Genomic DNA, 19,640 nt, shown 5'->3' with positions numbered 1-19,640 from the left:
AAATGATAGGACTTGGTAAGTAAATGGGCATAGGTAGGGTGAGGGTAAAGAAAAAAAAGGAGTAAAGGATGAGGCTGAGGTTTCTGGCTTAAGGCACTTAACTCACTGGGAATAATGGAGTAGAAGAGGTTTGACTGAAAAGATTATGAACTGTTTTGACATGAGTATGAAGTACCTTGGAGATATTCAATAGGAAATATAAAGAGGCAACTGGGTGTGTTAAGTCTGATGCTAAGAGAGAGGCCTTAGCCAGAGACAGAAACAAAGTGGGGGCTGGGATATACACAGTAAATCAGATCACAGGAGAAGATGAGATGAAATGGGAGAACATAGATGAAGTAAGCCCAGGCACAGAGGAATAAGTAATGGCTGGGTAGGTAGAAGGGGCTATGAAAAAGAATAGGTTGTCATGGAATACAAGAAAAGAGAATGCTTCTAGAGGAAATAAGTAGTTGATTATGTTAAATATTAGAGACTAAAATGAGAACTGAATAGTGTTCTTTGGTTTGGATGATATGGAAGTCACTGGTGACCCATCAAAACTAATTTTGGTGAAATGGTAGGAGAACACAGATTAGAAAGCACTTAAGCATGAGTAGGTAGTGAAGGAACAGATAAGTGAGAATAAACAAATACAGCTGGCCCTCTAATAACTGTTGGTTCTATATTCAACCAAATGCAGACTGAAAATATGTATTAATATTGCATTCAATATGTGACTTTTTCTTGTCAATATTCTATAAACAATACAGTATAACAACTAATTACATAGCATTCATATTGTAGTCACATGTTGATTAATGATGGGGATTTGTTCTAAGAAATGCATTCTAAGGCAATTAAAAAATATTTTTAGTTGTAGATGGACACAACACTTTTATTTATTTTTTATGTGGTGCTGAGGATTGAACCCAGTGCTTCACACGTGCTAGGCAGGCACTCTACCTATGAGTTACAACCGCAGTTCCCTAAGGCAATTTTGTTGTGTATCACATAGTACATTTTTCACACAAATTAAGATGGCTATGATGCCTCTATATGATATGATCTTATGACCACCGTCACATATGCAGCATTAGGTACTACAGGTTGAGCATCCCTAATCTAAAAATTTGAAATGCTCTAAAATCTGAAAAATTCTAAAATCTAAAACACTTCCAGTCCCAAGTGATTAGGTAAGATAAGGGATATTCCATCTGTATAAATAATCTTTAGATGACTTAAAGTATACTGGAGAATGTGCAGGTTGTATGTAAATACTAAGCCATTTCATGTAAGGAACTTGAGCATCCTTAACTTTTGGTATCTGTGGGTTGTGTGTGTCATGAAACCAAACCCCTATGGATACTAAGAGATGACTGAATTCAGGAATTTTGGTGTCAAAGGAAAAAGGCTTGTAAGCAACCAGTAGTGACAATCAAGCAGCAAGAGGATAATTATATGGGGCTGGGGTTGTGGCTCAGCGTAAAGTGCTTGTCTAGCACGTGTGAGGCCCTGGGTTTGATCCTCAGCACCACATATGAATAAATAAAAGTATTGTGTCCAACTAAAAATTAATATTAAAAAAGAGGATAATTATTTCTTAAGATAGAAGAAGTGTGTGTATATTTTAATGCTGAAGGGACAAAGGCAATAGAGAATGAGAGATCATCTATCCTGGAGAAAGGGATATGAGCAAGTACTAGGTCTTAGAAATACAGGAGAATGAGATCAAGGGCATAAAGGGAAGAGCTGGCTTCAAACAGCAAGAAGTACACTTAGGAGGGGAGGAAACATTATTACCAAGGCAGAAAGGTTTTAGAGTTGATCACCATCTAATCTACACTGTATCAGTTCTCATCTGCTATGGGTTATCTCCCCAAAATTCATGTGTTAGAAGCCTGATCCCCATTAACAGGGATAAGAGATGGTGAATCCCGTAAGAGGAGGGCCTAATGGAAAGTAATTAGGTCATCGAGAGCATCATCCTTGGAAGAGGTTAAGGTAGTTCTCACAGGACCAGACTAGTTCCCAAGATAGTAAATTGTTGTAATAGACCTTGGCACCTCCTACTGAGTCTCCCTTCTACACAAGACCAGTTCCCTTTCTGTTTCTCTGCCATCTTGTGACACAGGCCTTCCCCAGAGCACCAGTGCCATGCCTTTTTTGGATGCTCCAGCCATAAGAATTATGAGCCAAATAAACTTCCTCTCTTTATAAAGTACTCAGCCTTGGGTATTCAGATATACTAACACAAAACTGACTAGTACATCATTTGATGACTTTTACTTTCTTTGGGCAGGAGATACCCAAGTTATCTTTTGAGAGTTAGTGGGTGAAAGGGAATGTGCTAAGAAACAACGAGGGGTTAGACTCTAAATTTCCTATCAATTTTGAGGTTTAAGATGCTATAAACAATTATAATTTAAATACTTTAGGTACTGAAGAGGAAGAAAAGCAACAAGGAAAGTTTATGGGTTTTGATAGTTGAAAGAACACTTGGAAAGAAGATCACTGGAAAAGAGGAAGGGAAAAGTCTTTTGAAGATTTGATATAATTATTTTAAACATAAGGGATCCAAATCTGTAGGATTTGCAGGTTTTAAATACAGAGTGCACAGTCTATTACCAACTAATTTTCCTAGTCTCAATCTGAAGACTGAGTATCTTATTTTTATTTATTATAAATTTTAAATATCCCAAATATTCCAAATCACTAACTCTGTCATTTTGGTTTTTAGATTCTACTAAATAAAGATAAAACTAGACAAAAAAGCGAGTTTATAAAGATATATAAATGTGAAATGCCAAGTAAAGAAGCTTGCAGAAAATTTCTAGAGTAGAAAAAAATGTTGTCTTTGAGGCTTTTAAGAGAAACACTTTTCTATCACCAAAAGCAGACAGGGAAAGCTCTAAGAGGCAGGGGTCAGGAATCATATAAAAGGAGCCCTCATTCTCTTGGGAAAGTGATGACATGTAAGCAATGGGAAGCTTCTTTATTTAGGCAGAAGAGAGAGATTTAAAATATCACATAACTTACAGAAAATGACAAAAAATTACTAGCCACAGTTATAGGGTATCTTGTACTGCCCTGTACACTGAAAACAAATTTATCATTATTAAATATATGCATTCTTGCCTTGGGTACACCACGTCTGATAGTTAATCACAGGTACAGTCATGAATGTCTTTCTCTTTTAGGGGGCAAAGTCCCATCTTAAGATCTTTCAGGACACTGTAACTAGTGTAATTTTATTCTACCGTGTTTTTATTATTAGGGGGTAACTCAGGAATGATGTCTCTTGCTGCCAGATACATGAGTTGAATGTAATACAGAGTCAAAGATTTCAGGGCTACCAGCAGCTATTGGCTCTCTCTGTGAAATTGATGTGTTGATTATCAACAACTTCTTATTACTCATTAAAGCAACCCCCTTACTTGGCCCATCAACCTTACATTTGGTACATTTCTTTAAAAATATTCCTAATCTTGGACTTTTATTAAGAGGCCTATGGCTTTCTTCTACCTTGGCTGGCACTTGTTCTGTGTGACATAGCCTGCTGTAGGCCCGCCCACAAACCGCAAAGCATCTGGCTTGTTGTATGCATATAAAAACAATGTTCGGAGGGCAACCATCCATGCTGGAAATCTCCCACACTTCACATCACTTCCCTGCTTAGCTTTGAAGCCTGGGAAGTGAAGCTAAATCAACTTGGCAATTCTACTCCTGGCAAGACACTGGAGGTAGGAGATGTTGTACTCTCGCTCCTCCCTGCTGGGCAATATTCCTTTAGCTCTAGAATGTTCCTGACAGGAAGGCCGCTTCCACTCTGAAACAGCTCTATCCTCTTCTTGCTTTTTTAGGACTATAGATGACTGTATCCTATCACTGTTGAATGTCTCTGCCCAGTTTCTCCTAACCCCACCTATGACTTATAAATGGTCCCTTTTGAAAGTGTTAGTTCTTCCTGCAAGGACCCCGACTGACTCACATTTATAAGATGAACCGATTTCTACTTCCTTTTAAAATATAGTCACTTAATTTGTATTTGTACAACATGGGACCTTCTGAGAAACTAAGGTGATTCTGTCCTCACGCAAATATCATAGAGTGTACTTACTCAAACCTGGATGGGATGGCCTACTACACACCTAAGCTATACGGTATAGTATTCTGTCTAAGGCTACAAAAACTGTACAGCATGTTATGGTACTAAATACTTAAAGCATGTGTGACACAATGGTAAATATTGAATCAGAAAAGTATAGTAAAATATGATTTAAAAAGAGAAAAAATGGTATATTAGTATAGGGCACTTAGGATCATGAATGGAGCATGCTCTGAGTGAGTTGGTGAGTGAGTAGTGAATGACTGTGAAGGTTGTCCACTAATACAGGCTCAATGAACATTGTATACTTAGATTACACTAAATTTATAAAAGATATTTTTCTTTCTTCAATAAATTAATCTTAGCTTACTGTAACTTTTTTACTTTATAAATGTCTAAGTTTTTAAAAACTGATTATTTCACAACACTTAGCTTAAAACACAATATATTGTGTTTTAATATACAAATATACAAATGTATATTTGTACAAAATATACATTTGTACAAAAATTTTTCTGCACATTTTTTTTCAAATATATATATATTTTTGGTTTTAGGTGGACACAATATCTTTATTTTATACGTATGTGGTAATGAGGATCGAACCCAGTGCCTCATTAATGCTAGGCGAGCATTCTACCACAGAGCCACAACCCCAGCCCTTTTCTGCACATCTTTTTAAAAATATATTTTTTAGCTGTAGATGGACACAATACCTTTATTTTTTTTGTTTATTTTTATGTGGTGCTGGGGATTGAACCCAGTGCTTCATGTGTGCTAGGCAAGTGCTCTATCACTGAGCCACAACCCTGGTCCTTCTGCACATCTTTATTCTACATGCTTTTTCCTATTTAAAAGACTTTTAATTTTTATTTTTTAATCTTTTTGTTAAAAACTAAGGCACAGATTTCATGTCACCCCAGTCAGAATGACAATTATCAAGAATACAAACAACAATAAATGTTAGTGAGGATGTGGGGGAAAAGGTACACTCATATATTGTTGGGAGGAGTGTAAATTGATGCAACCATTAGGGGAAGCAGTATGGAAATTCCTCAGAAAACTTGGAATGGAACCATCATTTGACCCAGCTATCCCACTCCTTGGTGTATACCCAAAGGACTTAAAATCAGCATATTATAGTGACTATAGCCACATCAATGTTTATAGCAGCTCAACTCACAGCTAAACTATGGAACCAACAGAGGTGCCCTTCAACAATTAATTAAAAAAAAGTAGCATATATGTAAGTATGTGTGTGTGTGTATGGGCTACATTTGGGACCCCTTATTTTTCTGGTGAAATGTGGTATGGTGGTTCGCCTTGTGTGTGTGTGTGTGTGTGTGTGTGTGTGTATGATGGAATATTACTCAGCCTTAAAAAGGGATGAAATTATAGTATTTTCTGGTAAACGGATGGAGCTGGAGAATATCATGCTAAGCGAAATAAACTAATCCCCCAAACCCAAAGACTGAATGTTGTCTCTGATATGTGGATACTAATTCACAATAAGGGGTGGGGAGCTAGGGAAAAATAGTTACTTTAGATTAGGTAGAGGGGAATGAAGGGAGGGAAGAGGGAATGGGGGTAGGAAGGATAATAGAATGAATCAGACATTATTAACCCTATGTACATATATAACTATACGACCAGTGGGATTCTACATCATGTACAACCAGAAGAATGAGAAATTATACTCCATTATATACGATGTATCAAAGTGCATTTTACTGTCATGTATAACTAATTAAAACAAATAAACAAACAAAAAACCCCAACAACAACATTAAAAAAAACTAAGGTACAAGCTCGTGCTAGCCTGGGCCTACACAGGGTCATCATTATCTCTGTCATCCACTCTATATCTTGTTCCCACTGGAAGATCCTCAGGGGCATTAACGTGTATGGAACTTTGTCCCCTAGGATAACACCACCTACCTCCTGATGGGACTGCCTGAGGCTCTTCCTGAGGAGGTGGCACTCTTCCATGGTGGACTGCTTGGTTTGTTTCTATTTTTTTTTTAAATTATAGATTTGCTTAAAAGATTTTTTATTATAGATTTGCACCACGAACATTCCTCTTAATAAAAACCTTTCTGTGTTGGGGTCCATGTTTTCAAACTTTTTAAAGGACCTTGTTGAGGTCTACAAAAGCTTTGGCTAAATGCTTCACTGTATTTTCTTGAGGGGTTCTTTTTCTTCTCCTAAAGTTTCTTTTTATCTTGCCTCTTCTTTCACTACTTTTTTATTAGATGAAAGACACTTTTTATTATCATATGGGACTGTCCTCATATAAGTAGTCCCTTGTTGACCAAAACATTGTTATATTCGAAAAACTATATTCAAAACTATATTCAAAACTGCTTGTCATGTATCTTATATCTTAATTCTTTGTACCACTCTAAATGCAGAAGTCACATAGAAGGAAAAAAAAAAGATACCACAATATCTATGGGCTACATTTGGGGCCCCTTACTTTTTCTGGTGAGATGTGGTACGCCTTGTGCAAAAGACAGCAATGATCACGACCACCACAATGGTGATGACACCAACAGAAACGATGATGACCAGCAGCATGTTGCTGTCCAGAGGAGAGGTGGGGCTCCCATGAGGGCTGTTGCTTCCTGCAGAGCAAAAATGACACATATGTTAGTTTGGTAGATACTTTTAAAAGTGTATTCACAGAAACCAATCCACAAAACGACAACTTTCTTATATTTGATAAAGGGGCTAAAAACATGCAATGGAGGAAGGATAGCATCTTCAACAAATGGTGTTGGGAAAACTGGAAATCCATATGCAACAAAATGAAACTGAATCCCCTTCTCTCGCCATGCACAAAAGTTAACTCAAAATGGATCAAGGAGCTTGATATCAAATCAGAAACTCTGCGTCTGATAGAAGAAAAAGTTGGCTCCGATCTACATATTGTGGGGTCGGGCTCCAAATTCCTTAATAGGATGCCCATAGCCCAAGAGTTAATAACAAGAATCAACAAATGGAACTTACTTAAACTAAAAAGTTTTTTCTCAGCAAGAGAAACAATAAGAGAAGTAAATAGGGAGCCTACATCCTGGGAACAAATCTTTACTCCTCACACTTCAGATAGAGCCCTAATTTCCAGAATATACAAAGAACTCAAAAAATTAAACAATAAGATAACAAATAACCCAATCAACAAATGGGCCAAGGACCTGAAAAGACACTTCTCAGAAGAGGACATACAATCAATCAATAAGTACATGAAAAAATGCTCACCATCTCTAGCAGTCAGAGAAATGCAAATCAAAACCACCCTAAGATACCATCTCACTCCAGTAAGATTGGCAGCCATTAGGAAGTCAAACAACAATAAGTGCTGGCGAGGATGTGGGGAAAAGGGTACACTTGTACATTGCTGGTGGGACTGCAAATTGGTGCGGCCAATATGGAAAGCAGTGTGGAGATTCCTGGGAAAGCTGGGAATGGAACCACCATTTGACCCAGCTATCGCCCTCCTCGGACTATTCTCTGAGGACCTTAAAAGAGCATACTATAGGGATACTGCCACATCAATGATCATAGCAGCACAATTCACAATAGCTAGACTGTGGAACCAACCTAGATGCCCTTCTATAGATGAATGGATAAAAAAAATGTGGCATCTATACACAATGGAGTATTATGCAGCACTAAAAAATGACAAAATCATGGAATTTGCAGGGAAATGGATGGCATTAGAGCAGATTATGCTAAGTGAAGCTAGCCAATCCTTAAAAAACAAATGCCAAATGTCTTCTTTGATTTAAGGAGAGCAACTAAGAACTGAGCAGGGGGAAAGAGCATGAGGAAAAGATTAACATTAAACTGAGATGAGTGATGGGAGGGAAAGGGAGAGAGAAGGGAAATTGCATGGAAACGGAAGGAAACCCTCATCGTTATATGAAATCACATATATGAGGTTGTGAGGGGAAAGGGAGAGAACTGAACAACAACAGATGAGGTAGAGAGGGAAGATGGGAGGGGAGGGGAGCGGGGATAGTAGGGGATAGGAAAGGCAGCAGAATACAACAGTCACTAATATGGCATTATGTAAACATTGTGAATGTGTAACTGATGTGATTCTGCAATTTGTATTTGGGGTAAAAATGGAAGTGCATAACTCACCTGAATCAAACGTATGAAAGATGAAAAAAAAAAAAAAGTGTATTCAATCAGGCGTAGAAACATTCCAAGATACTTTGGGTAAGCTTCTTCATGATATCAGCACCATGCAATATAAAGTGCCACATGAATATGTCTGTCTATATTATAAGCTTGAATCCAACTTATGTATAGTGCTCAGCACAAAGCCTTGCTCAAAGGTTGTTTCCAATAAGTTTCTTGAATTGTGCTAAACATTCAAAAGCTTTCAGGTATACTCAGAGAAAGGATTCTCTGGTGTATTATAGAATATACAAATTCATTTTGAAAAGCACCATTTCTAAATCATTTGTTTTATTGGCTTTCAAAACCATTTTAAAAATGTATATTCATACAAAGCAAAAGTTTTTCCTAACATATTAAAAAAGCACATCTCATATATTTATTATATAGGTATATGAGATTATAAAAAATACCTGAATAAAATCATCCGTTTTTATATTTCTTCCTGGGAAGCAAACCCAGGACTTTAAACATTCTAGGCAAGTGCTCCACCACTGAGCTACATTCGCTCATTTTACATACAGCCTATGCAATCAGTTTTCCTACTCAACTTGAGGAAAAGTAGATCTGCACATATGAATTAATTTGACAAATATTCAAATATTCCCATGTCCCAGTCGTTATTTTAAATATTAATTATGCAATGGTGAACAACAAAGATGTGAATGATGGGGGTGGAACTGGGTTAAACAAACAAATAAATAAATAAATAAGAAATTCCTGGTTAATAATCAGTGCTGGAAAAAAAAATTAAGTAAAATTAGAAGATATGACAGTGACTGGGTGGCTAATTAAGGCTACTTAGTTAAAAAGTTTCTCTGAATCCAAAGTAGATATCCCCAGGAGGTAACTTCCCCTGGCTTTGTCCAAGTGGCACAGGGCAGCATGGGGCTCTATCCCATGGTATTCACAATCACTTTCCATGATAGAGAAGCTGGGCCTGGAGACTGCACTGAAACATTCCTACAACCTCTCAAGAGTCCTGTGGACAGGGATGAGGAGACAAACTAGGTAGGAAACAGTCCCCTAGACTCCTCAACCTGGATTCTAAGTTCACTTTGCTTTCAGGAAAAGCTTCTCCAGAAGATGGCATTTGAGCTGATATTTGAATGACAAGAAAGATCCCATCATACAAAGACCTAATTGGAGAACACTTCAGAGGGAGAGAAGAGCTAACCGAAGGACCCTGAGTCAGGGAAAGGCAGCCAGCAATGCTTAAGCACAGAGAGATGCAAGTTAGAGGGAAGATGTGGCTCTAGCGGTAGCGCGCTCGCCTGGCGTGTGTGCGACCAGGGTTCGATCTTCAGCACCACATACAAAAACAAAGATGTTGTGTCCGCTGATAAGTAAATAAATATTAAAAAAATTAAAAAAAAAGTTAGAGGGAAGAAAGTGAGGAGAAAAGAGATGGAGATGAGGCTGGGCATGTGGGCAGAGGCCAGATAATTTAGGACCTTAAAGAAATAAATGATTTTTTTCTTCTTCCTATTACTATTTCCTCATTGCTTATAGAATGAGGTCCAGGCTTTTATCAGGGACTTTGGTAATGTAGCTCTGTCTTGCTGTCTTCCAGTTCTCAAAACATATTTCTTTGCTTCCCACCTCATTATTTAAGTTATATATGCTCACATTATAAAATGAGGCAAATCCCACCATAAAGATCTAACCACCATGGACACCCATGGTATTTCCTCCTAGTTACTCTCTTTTATCTTTCCAACAATCAGAGTTGAATAACAAGGGATGAGCTCCTTGCTTAGTAAAAAGTCTTCGGTTATTAGAAGTACTTAAGAAGAGGGATCCCACCAGTGTGGAATCTTGTAGAAGAAATTCCTACCATGAAAAGTATGGTCTGGAAATCTGCGTTTTAAAAAAATTTCCTGAAGTGATTCTCATGTACCACCTGGCTTATAAATTTATGATCTAATCCAAATTTATACTCATGTGGGAATCCCTTCCATAACACTGGATTAGCTGCCCTTCCAACTTTGAATCTATGATTTTAGAGATAACATGTAAGCACAGTACTAAAGTCTGGGGCTGATTTAGAAGGGCTTAAGAGCTTATTCTTTTATATGTGGTTCAATCATTTTTATCCTTCATTTCTGAGAAAAAGGTAAGCACACAGACAACTTAAATTGTACATGCTGACCTTCAATAAAATAACCTTTTATATTTAAGGAGGATGAGAGACTGGGGCCAATAAAATTAACCTTCCTGTTCGTGTAAGAGTAGGGCTTTACACAACACTATTATTAACAGCAGTGCTGAGCTAATATATAAGATGGACAAAAGCTTCCATCCAAGTGCAAAAGTGACATGCCACAGGGGTATCAACATTTCTCCCTAAGATAATATAACATGCTATTTATTTATGTCCCATCTGGACTACTGTAATGGTTTCCTAACCACTGTATTCCTGAGTTCATATTCTTCTTCTTCTTCTTCTTTTATTTATTTATTTTTTTTGTACAAGGGATTGAACCCAGTGGCACTTAACCACTGAGCCACATCTCCAGTCCTTTTTGTTTTTCATTTTGAGACAGAGTTTAAGTTGCTTAGGGTCTCACTTCAGTTGCTGAGGCTGCCTTTGAACTTGGGATCCTTCTGCCTCAGCATTCCAAATTGCTGGGATTACAGGTGTGTGCTACAGCACCTGGCCTAATTTCATACATTTAGCTCCCAACCATTCTTCACTTTTATAAGAGAAAGAATAATAGATACTGCATAAGTGGAAGTTTCAGTGTTCCACAGGTGTCATTTTACATGTTACTTATAGGAGAAAGCTCAAATTTCTTAACATTATTATTTGAGCTCTTGCTGGGCTGGTTCTAATCTAACTTTTCAACTCATTTTCTGTCCTGAGTTTAGTCAGTAGGAACCCTGGAGAGGAGGCGGCTTTACACTTCCACATCTTTGCATACACTTAATGCTTCCTGAAATGTCCAATCCCTTCCTTGATATTTAGCAATCTGTGAATCCTTTAAGACCTGGGTGAGGTATCACCTCTTTTACAAAGATTTCCTTTTTCTCATTGAGTGGATTGTTATTCTACCTCTTTCAACAACCTGCCACACAGAATCTAAACCTTTAAAAATATGAATGTCTACAAAGAAGTAATTATTTTCTCATAGCCTTGATATTATACCGTGAACAGCACAAAATGTAACAAATACACTAAGGAAAAGAGACTTAATAAACAAAGTATTAGAACTTAAGCATAAAAAGTTTTTGAAATGCCATATGCGGTGGTACATGCCTGTAATTCCAGCATCTCGGGAGGCTGAGATTGGAGCATCGCATGTTCAAAGCCAGCCTCAGCAAAAAAGGAGGCACTAAGCAACTCAGTAGGACCCTGTCTCTAAATAAAATACAAAATAGGCCTGGGGATGTGGCTCTGTGGTTGAGTGCCCCTGAGTTCAATCCCCAGTACCAAATAAAAAATTTTATTGAAGTATGGGCAGTGTCCTTTTTCTTTTTAACTTAAAAAGACAGCTGAAGATTAAGAGACCTTTGTAGTCCTACAATTTGACCAGCAACTCTAGACAAGCCTTTCCTTTCATGTGATTATTGGGCAGAGGTGATGAGACATACGCGTCAGTTCTAGTAACTAATTTCACAGATATTTTGCAACTTTGGATTCTCATATCTAGCTTTGTAGGCTGCATGTGATAGTGAAGAAACCTCCATCAGAAGATGGAAGCCTTAGTGGTTGGTTCCAGGCACACTATTTCTCCACTATCTCTCTACATTAATGTATTTAAGGATAATAGTGGTATCTGTTCTTTCTAGATCCCTGTGTTGTGAGGATCAAATGTGATTCCATGTGGGAAAGTAACTTAGAGATGGAGAATGAAGTTCTGAAGAAAAGGAGGCATTATTAAATTAGAAGACATCAACAGCTCTTAGGATGGTAAGAAGAGTGGGAAAAACTTTCTAAACTCCCAAACTGAAAACAGTGCAATAAGTAGTACTGGGAGAACTTACTGATTCTGAAGCATTTCTCTGACTTGTTTGGGTGATTGCTAATCCTATTACTAGATATATTTTTTAAAGTTTAATTTTTCTAGAGGCAGTGGGAAACACAAAGAAACTGCTCAGGAATCCATCTTGACTATGCTGGGAAACAATTTTATTTACAGATCCTGTAACAAATTTGCCATAAAATGCCTAATGCTAGATCTGCTAAATAAAAGGAAATAGGTGAATATGTTACAATCTACCACTCAAGCTACCAAAGATATTTTGAGATTTTAGGCAAACTACTTAAATGTCCATAGGAGGCTCAGAAAGCCATAGGAAGAGCTTTACCACTCATTGGAGGTTTGTAGTCAGATCCCAGGTCTGGCAGCCGGCTTCCTTTTCCTGAAGACCCTGAGGCTAAAGCAGAAGAAATCATGTCAATAATGACCCAACACATTGGAGTGATAGTTCACTTCATAGTCAGTGAATATATTTTTAAAAAATTGTTTTCAATACACTCTTGTGAGAAAATGAAGAAGCACATAAATAAGGGAAAAATGCCATCTCTGTGTGCTTAGGTATAGCTTAGCTTTCTATGCAATGAAAACAGTTCCAGGGCTGTGAACAGACTGTCACTCTGCTGTTCAGGAAGTGAGGACAGAAAACAGCTTCTGAAGGGCTACTTAGAAGACTTATGGCAGAAGTAGTATCTTTGGGGGAAAGGAACAAAAGGGATTAATTAGGTTGATGTGTATAGCAAAGAACTGTATTTTTCCAAGGGACCAGTTATGTTGACCTGGTCTAGCAGGCATCAATATTGTTTTGATTCTTTTTTCAAATTCCAAAGTTGCCTTTCCATGTGTAAAGTTGGCCTAAGCAGGGCAGAAGATAGGCGGAGGTTTAAACTAGGTCCTTAGTTCCTGTTCTTACCTAAATATCCAAAGATAGCAAAAACAGTTTTCTCTCTGTTCATATTAGCTCCTAATCAATCATCCTTGGGCATAGAAAGTGATGCTGCTGACTTCAGGGTTGGGGCCACCCCAGCAGGAAGACTCAGAAAATGCAAATATCCGTTTTTTGTTTTTTTTAAGATGCTTAGTCTTGGTCTCGAACCTTGTTCTTCACATTTGTAAAAGCTGCTTGGGTAAAGCAAATGCCAAGGAGCCTGTCTCCAATAAGGCAAAGGTATCCCCCAATCCAAAGTTATGGCCAGAAAGCAGTATCATGCTCCTCTTGAAAAGAGGACTGAAAGAACTACAAAGCAAAATTCTGCTCCTTGTAGTTAATACAGCCTGGTGCTTAAGCAACTGCACTTGAACACTGGCTCCATCATATATAACTTTTTGGGCAAATGACTTAAGTATTCTCTGTGTGCCTCAGTTTCCTTATTGTAAACAGGGATAATAATGATATCTACACTTCACAAAACTTTTGTGAGGATTAAATAGAAATTTAATACCATAAAATATACTTAAAATTGCCTGATATTTAGTAATATAACTGTTCAATAAATGTTAACCATTATTATTACAAGCATAATGAAATTTCATGGAAGAATACACAGAATACAATCTTTTCCTTTACAGAGGCAGAGAGCAAAGAATTTTAGCAAACACATAAATCAGAGTTATTTCTATAAATAAAGCTTGACCAGAAGTGCATAAACTAGATGTTTCTGCAATAGATTAGAGCTCATGTAAAGTCCTTCTATAAATTATCAGACTTTAAGGAAACAAAAGAAATACAAATCTAAAGTTGTCTATAAGTAGTTAATTTAACAGAATAAATCTAGAGACTAATTTACTATGATTCCAGAAGCTGAAAAGCCCCAAAAGAAAGTGACAGAACTTCTTGGATATCCAAAATGATGTATTCTAGAGTCTAACTCAGTCCCTGATCCTCTTTCCATTGCCTACACTTAACTACTTTACTGTTGATGCCATAATTTTTCCCAAATGGCACACAATGTATGACAAAAATTCAGTGCTTTTCACTCTGATAAAGCCTAGCTGGCAGAGATGGCTTAGCACTTTTCAATGTATTGGGTCATCAGGAAGGCTATGTTTAAGCCTAATTATTCACAGCACTGTATCATATAAATAATTACTAAAGAATACCTTTTGCCAATAAATTGGTTGGTTTATATTCCCCTATTATCCAATCTTTTCTTTTAAATTATGAACAAAAAATTTCAAGGATGAACCTAGCACCAAAAATTCCAATAGGTAAAGAGTTTTAACTAGCAGAAGTGAGGTACAGATAAGAATTGTACTCTGGCTATCAAGTGAGTGAGAGAACAAAGAACACATAGTTATATTCTGTGCATATATAATTATTTTTATATTCTGTGCTTACACACACAAAAAAAGTATATTTGCAGTCTCCCCAAAAAGTATGTTTCCGATTTCCCTAATAAACAGCAAAAGACGCACTAAACACAAACACAAGTCCAAAGCCATGAAACTCAATACCTCAAGTTCTGATTCTTCATGCATTAACCAAGATCCAAAGACCTCTATTTACAATAACTATTCTTAAATCACAGGAGTAAATTATTAACTTTACTTTCAGTGCTCTTTCTCAGTATGGAAATATAGCTTTAGTTGACTTCTTAGAGAGAAAAAAAAATCACAAAGAACAGCTGCCTTCTAAAATGGCAATTATAGTGAAGAGTGCTGATAAAAGGTGACATTAAAGCCCATGCTTCCTAAATTTCCATGTTAAATAGTTTTTAATCCTCTTTTAAAATTATCAGATACATTGAGAAGAAATGGAAAATAGCTCTGAATCAATTCATTGTAACACAATAAAACACTCTAGGTCATGGGTAACTAATTATACGATATTAGTAGGATAAATTTGTCGTTTATTAATGGGAGGACCCAGGGTATTACTTTGACAACAACTTTTTATTTAGAGACACTAATAATTCTAGATGATGCAAACTGGAAAAAGTGGTATCTGACTGTTACACAACTTCAATATCTCAGTATTCGAGGAGGAAAATCTGACCTACACCAAAGGCCAATTTCATACAGTTGCAGGACTCAGTTTATTTAACTCAATATTTTTTTCTGGCAGTCTATTTAACTGTTAAGTAAATTCCCCAGCTTTTCAAATACCCCAACTACCACAAACCTGGACTCAACTCCACTTGGCCAATAAACATGTGGTTTTTAACACATGGTATTTATTTTCAAGAAAAAAGAAGAATAACAAAAGCTCATAATATGTAATGAAAGAGAAAAGCAAAGAAGAGGCCATCTACTCATTTACCTTGATCATTAGGCATTTTATCAGAGGAGTCCGCTAACAGGCCAAGCACAGGGGAAGAAAAAACAAGAGCAAGGATCAAAAGCTTTGAAGATGGGACAGACAAAGTTTTAAAGGAAAAAAATAAAATTTCCACAAGCTTCCAAACATTTTTGTTTTTACTGCTAACAGAAAAGATATCCATATTTTTGTTATTTTCATTCCCCAACTAAAGTTTATTAGCCTAAGCTTACTCAGTTCCAATACTGTATTTTCGTTTTCTTATCTTAAGGTCACTTTTAGTCTCTTGTTCTCTACAAAGGTACACAAATAAGCCTTTTAAGAACCATTCATCAGAATAACATGTTATATGGGCACCAAAAGAATCACATCTGATTTAACTGGGAAAAACTTTTAAATCACTGAAATTCATCTTTCCCAAATATTCTGGAGCCAAAGTTACCCTGTATATGATATAGTTAGGTCAGTATCCCTGGGGAGAACTGATTTGGTGGTTAGTGGGTGGGTAAGGGATCTTTTGGGATAAATTTCCACACTGTGGCTGATAAGCTCATCATTAGAACTTCTCATATTACTCATAGTCTCTATATGCTGAAGTGTTATGTGTAAGCATAGCCCCAATAAACAGACATAACAAAACCCTCAGATCAAGGAGGTTTACCTTTAGGTGTTCTGAACTGGACAGCTTCAGACATGGGCCCCATGCCCTTTGAATTCCGGGCCTGGATTTTGAAGTAGTATGGTGTGTCAAGTGTTAACTCTTGAATCTGGTGAGTCAGCCTGTTTCCCACAACAGGCTCAATAACCCAATCATGTATCTCTGCATTCACATCTGTACTGTAATATATGATATAACCTGTCCAAAGAAGTTAATGGGGAAAAAGTCTCATTTCTGTTTTTCTTTTCATAATCAGGAAATAAAAAAGTCTATTATATCATATGCAAATTATACTATACTATCTGAATAGTTCACCCTCCTCAAGTGCCTAACAATAAAAATAATGTAGTTTTGCAAACAATGATGGCTTGACATGCTATTTTGTCTCACATCAAAGTGATCTTCTAGTAGAAAAACTCCAGGCAGACGGGCAGCAACCTCTTCTTAATTCCTCCCAGAATTTTGACTTAATGAAGCCAAAATGAACTGTCACTGGATACCTCCACCAGGGGGCATGCAATCCCCATGGATAAGACAGAAAGCCTCACAAACACACATTCCCACACAGTACAAAAATGCAAGGTGGTGGTACAGGTTTTAAAAGACAAAGTAAAATGTAATTCAGGTCAAGTTATGCTTAATTTTTTTCTTCTGTACTGGGGATTAAACCCAGGGGTGCTTAACCACTGAGCGACGTCCCCAACCCTTTTTTATGTTTTGAGACAGGGTTTTGCTATGACTTAGGGCCTTGCTAAGTTGTGGAGGCTGGCTTTGAACTTGAGATCCTCCTGCCTCAGCCTCCTGAGTGGTGGGACTACAGGCATGTTTTATAGAAAAGGCAAAGTCAAAACCTAAAAAAGGAATGATGTGAAGATCAGGATTTATGGGAAGATATCCTCCTGAAAGTTAAAAGGGGTCAGTGCTAAGAAATGCTTTTTATTTCCTTAAGTGATCTTACTCATACTTCAGAAGGCAAACTCTGATTCCTCAGCATACATTCACATAGATTAGAGTCTCCAAAGGGAAGGATCAGCAGCCCAATCCCATCAGGCTTCACTCCTTGATAAAGCTGGAAAGGTCATAGTGTCCTCTCTACTGTAGAAGGTTTCCCTCTGGAAGTCCAAAGAATTATTCCAGGTCCCTTTAAAGGCCTATGGTAATTCAAGCTTTTAACTCTAATTGTATGAGCATGGAAACCTGAAAGAGCAGGCTTGGGGGAAAAAAAGAATTTAAAGCCTAGTGGGGCTGGTGGTGTATACTTGTAATTCTAGGAATGTGGGAGGCTGAGACAGGAAGATTGCAAATTCAAGGCCAGTCTTACTGGCAATTTCATGAGACCCTGGGTCAAAAAATTAAAAAGGTTGGGGATGTAATTCAGTGGTAGAGCCCCTAGCGTTCAATCTCCAGAATTGGGGTGGGCAGAGAAGCTTAATAGGCTTTTATGGATTTCCAAGTAAAAAGAAAAGAATCTAAATTTATTGAATATTACTCGATGGTATTAGGTAGGAGTATACAACATCAAAGGTGGTCATCCAGGTAGTGAAGAGCTTTCTCAAGGAAAATAAATACATCCATAAAGTAATGGTATGCCCAAAGGCTGTCTACTGCACACACCCCATCAGACTTGCAGGTGGTGTGAGGCAGAACTACCAGTTGGCAACTCATTTCTGTGCCACTGGGGGAAAACAGCAAACCCTTTCTCTAGTTTCAAGGCCCATCATGACTCACATCACACAAGCCAGACTTCATATTCCCATTTCTCTTGAAAACATAGTACTTGCCTAGAAAAGGGCATAGACGAACACACTGTAAGGCAATCTTACCTGTAATTTTGCCATTGGCTTCTGAAGGAGGCTGCCAGTTCACAATTATGGTCCTAGGTTTTCCCTCTTTACTCACAACTGTTACATCTTTAGGTGGAGAAGTAGGAACTACAAAATAACAATACTCACAATAATTCCTATGCATTTCAATATAATTCACATTTTTCCTTTATAAAGCACAATAAAGGTATAAGACAAAAAAGATAAAGTCTGAGGGCTTCAGAGAATTCACTGTGAAATAGTTCCATTAAAAAGAATATGCAGAGGGCCAGGGTTGTGGCTCAGTGGTAGAGAGCTTGCCTAGCATGCATGAGGCACTGGGTTCGATTCCTGACCTCACATAAAAATAAGAACAAATAAAATAAAGGTTAAAAAGAAAAAGGATATGCAAGGACTGGGGTTGTAGCTCAATGGTAGACTGCTTGCCTGGCATGTGTGAGGCACTGGGTTTGATTCTCAGCACCACATATAAATAAATAAAAATAAAGTTCCATCAACAACTAAAAGAAATACATTAAAAAAAAAGAATATGCAGGGGGCTGGGGATGTAGCTCAGTGATAGAGAGGTTGCCTAGTATGTGTGAGGCACTGGGTTGAATTCTCAGCACCATATATAAATAAAATAAAGGTCCACTGACAACTACACACACACACACGAGAATATGCAAAGTACCAAAGAGAAACACTACACTGTGAGGATATACAACTGGTATCTTGGCTGGGGTCAGGGATATATAAGATAATCAGAGAAAGCAAATGATGTTTGTACCAAGTACCCATTATGTGCCAGGTATTGTATAAACAGTATATGACTTAATATTTACAACAACCTTGACAGGTGGCTCTATTTCTATTTTAAAGGTCAGGACACCAAATGAGAGAAGCTGTATAATTTACTCAAGATAACTTTCTTCCCCTAGATTTGTATTACTTCTGTTAGAATATTTTTAAGTGTAAGATAATTTTCTCTCTCACAAATGACTTTTAGAGCTATATTTCCTCAAAGAATAAATGATTTAATAACTGACATTTTTCATTTAAAAGCATACTGCCAATTATTGAGATTACAGCTCTAATGAAAAGATTTTTATGCAAAAGAAAAACTAACAAAATAAAAACTGTGTCTCTTATGCTTCCATGTGAAAGCTGAGAACTCAATGAACTAGTAGGGAAATGAAAAAATTAAATACATCTGAAATTTATCTTCTCTTCTTCAAATACTGGAATTCTAGTACAAGATGGAAGGAAGTCTGATGAAATGCAAATATTCTAAGGGAAAATACAAATTTCATTTATTAGCTAATGAGTTGAAATTAAACTAAAATGAAATTCTTAAAACATTAATGAAGAAAACAAATTGAAGGCCTACTTAAACTTGTATGTACTACATTTCCAGCTCTCCAAATCCAACTCCTTTTTCTGTAGAAACAATGCAAAAGGGCCAAACACAGTTTGTAGAGAAATTATAATGCCAGTTTTTTTTTTTTTTTTTTTTTTTTTTTTAATTCTTATATAGGACAGAAAGACATTCCATGCTGGGAATGCCCAAAGGGAAGTAGAAAGGTAGGCCTAAAGGAAGAAAAAAGCAAACAGAATCTCAAACCTGGACAATCTGCTCTCTCCTTAATTTGCTTAGTTATCTCTTCTCTGT

The 19,640-nt window shown here is 37.1% G+C and overlaps 1 protein-coding gene across 7 annotated transcripts in view; it reads right to left on the bottom strand.

The window, feature by feature from the left end:
* Positions 1-19,640, bottom strand: part of Neo1 (neogenin 1) — a 233,109-nt gene that overhangs the window by 16,351 nt on the left and 197,118 nt on the right. For 4 of the 7 annotated variants that reach the window (XM_076851062.2, XM_076851066.2, XM_076851064.2 and 1 more), the window contains exons 19-23: positions 17,990-18,097; positions 16,170-16,364; positions 15,512-15,544; positions 12,584-12,652; positions 6,564-6,711 (exon numbers count right to left, since the gene is read on the bottom strand). In XM_076851062.2, coding sequence (XP_076707177.1) covers positions 6,564-6,711; positions 12,584-12,652; positions 15,512-15,544; positions 16,170-16,364; positions 17,990-18,097 — 553 coding nt within the window. The remainder of the gene's footprint in view (positions 1-6,563; positions 6,712-12,583; positions 12,653-15,511; positions 15,545-16,169; positions 16,365-17,989; positions 18,098-19,640) is intronic. The other 3 variants (XM_076851063.2, XM_076851067.2, XM_076851065.2) reach the window with 1 other exon arrangement.

Source organism: Callospermophilus lateralis, chromosome 3 (genome assembly GCF_048772815.1).
Source record: "Callospermophilus lateralis isolate mCalLat2 chromosome 3, mCalLat2.hap1, whole genome shotgun sequence".
In the NCBI taxonomy this organism is placed as follows: Eukaryota; Metazoa; Chordata; class Mammalia; order Rodentia; family Sciuridae; genus Callospermophilus; species Callospermophilus lateralis.
The sequence above is the reverse complement of the archived record's forward strand: the minus strand, read 5'-3'. Positions and strand labels throughout refer to the sequence as shown.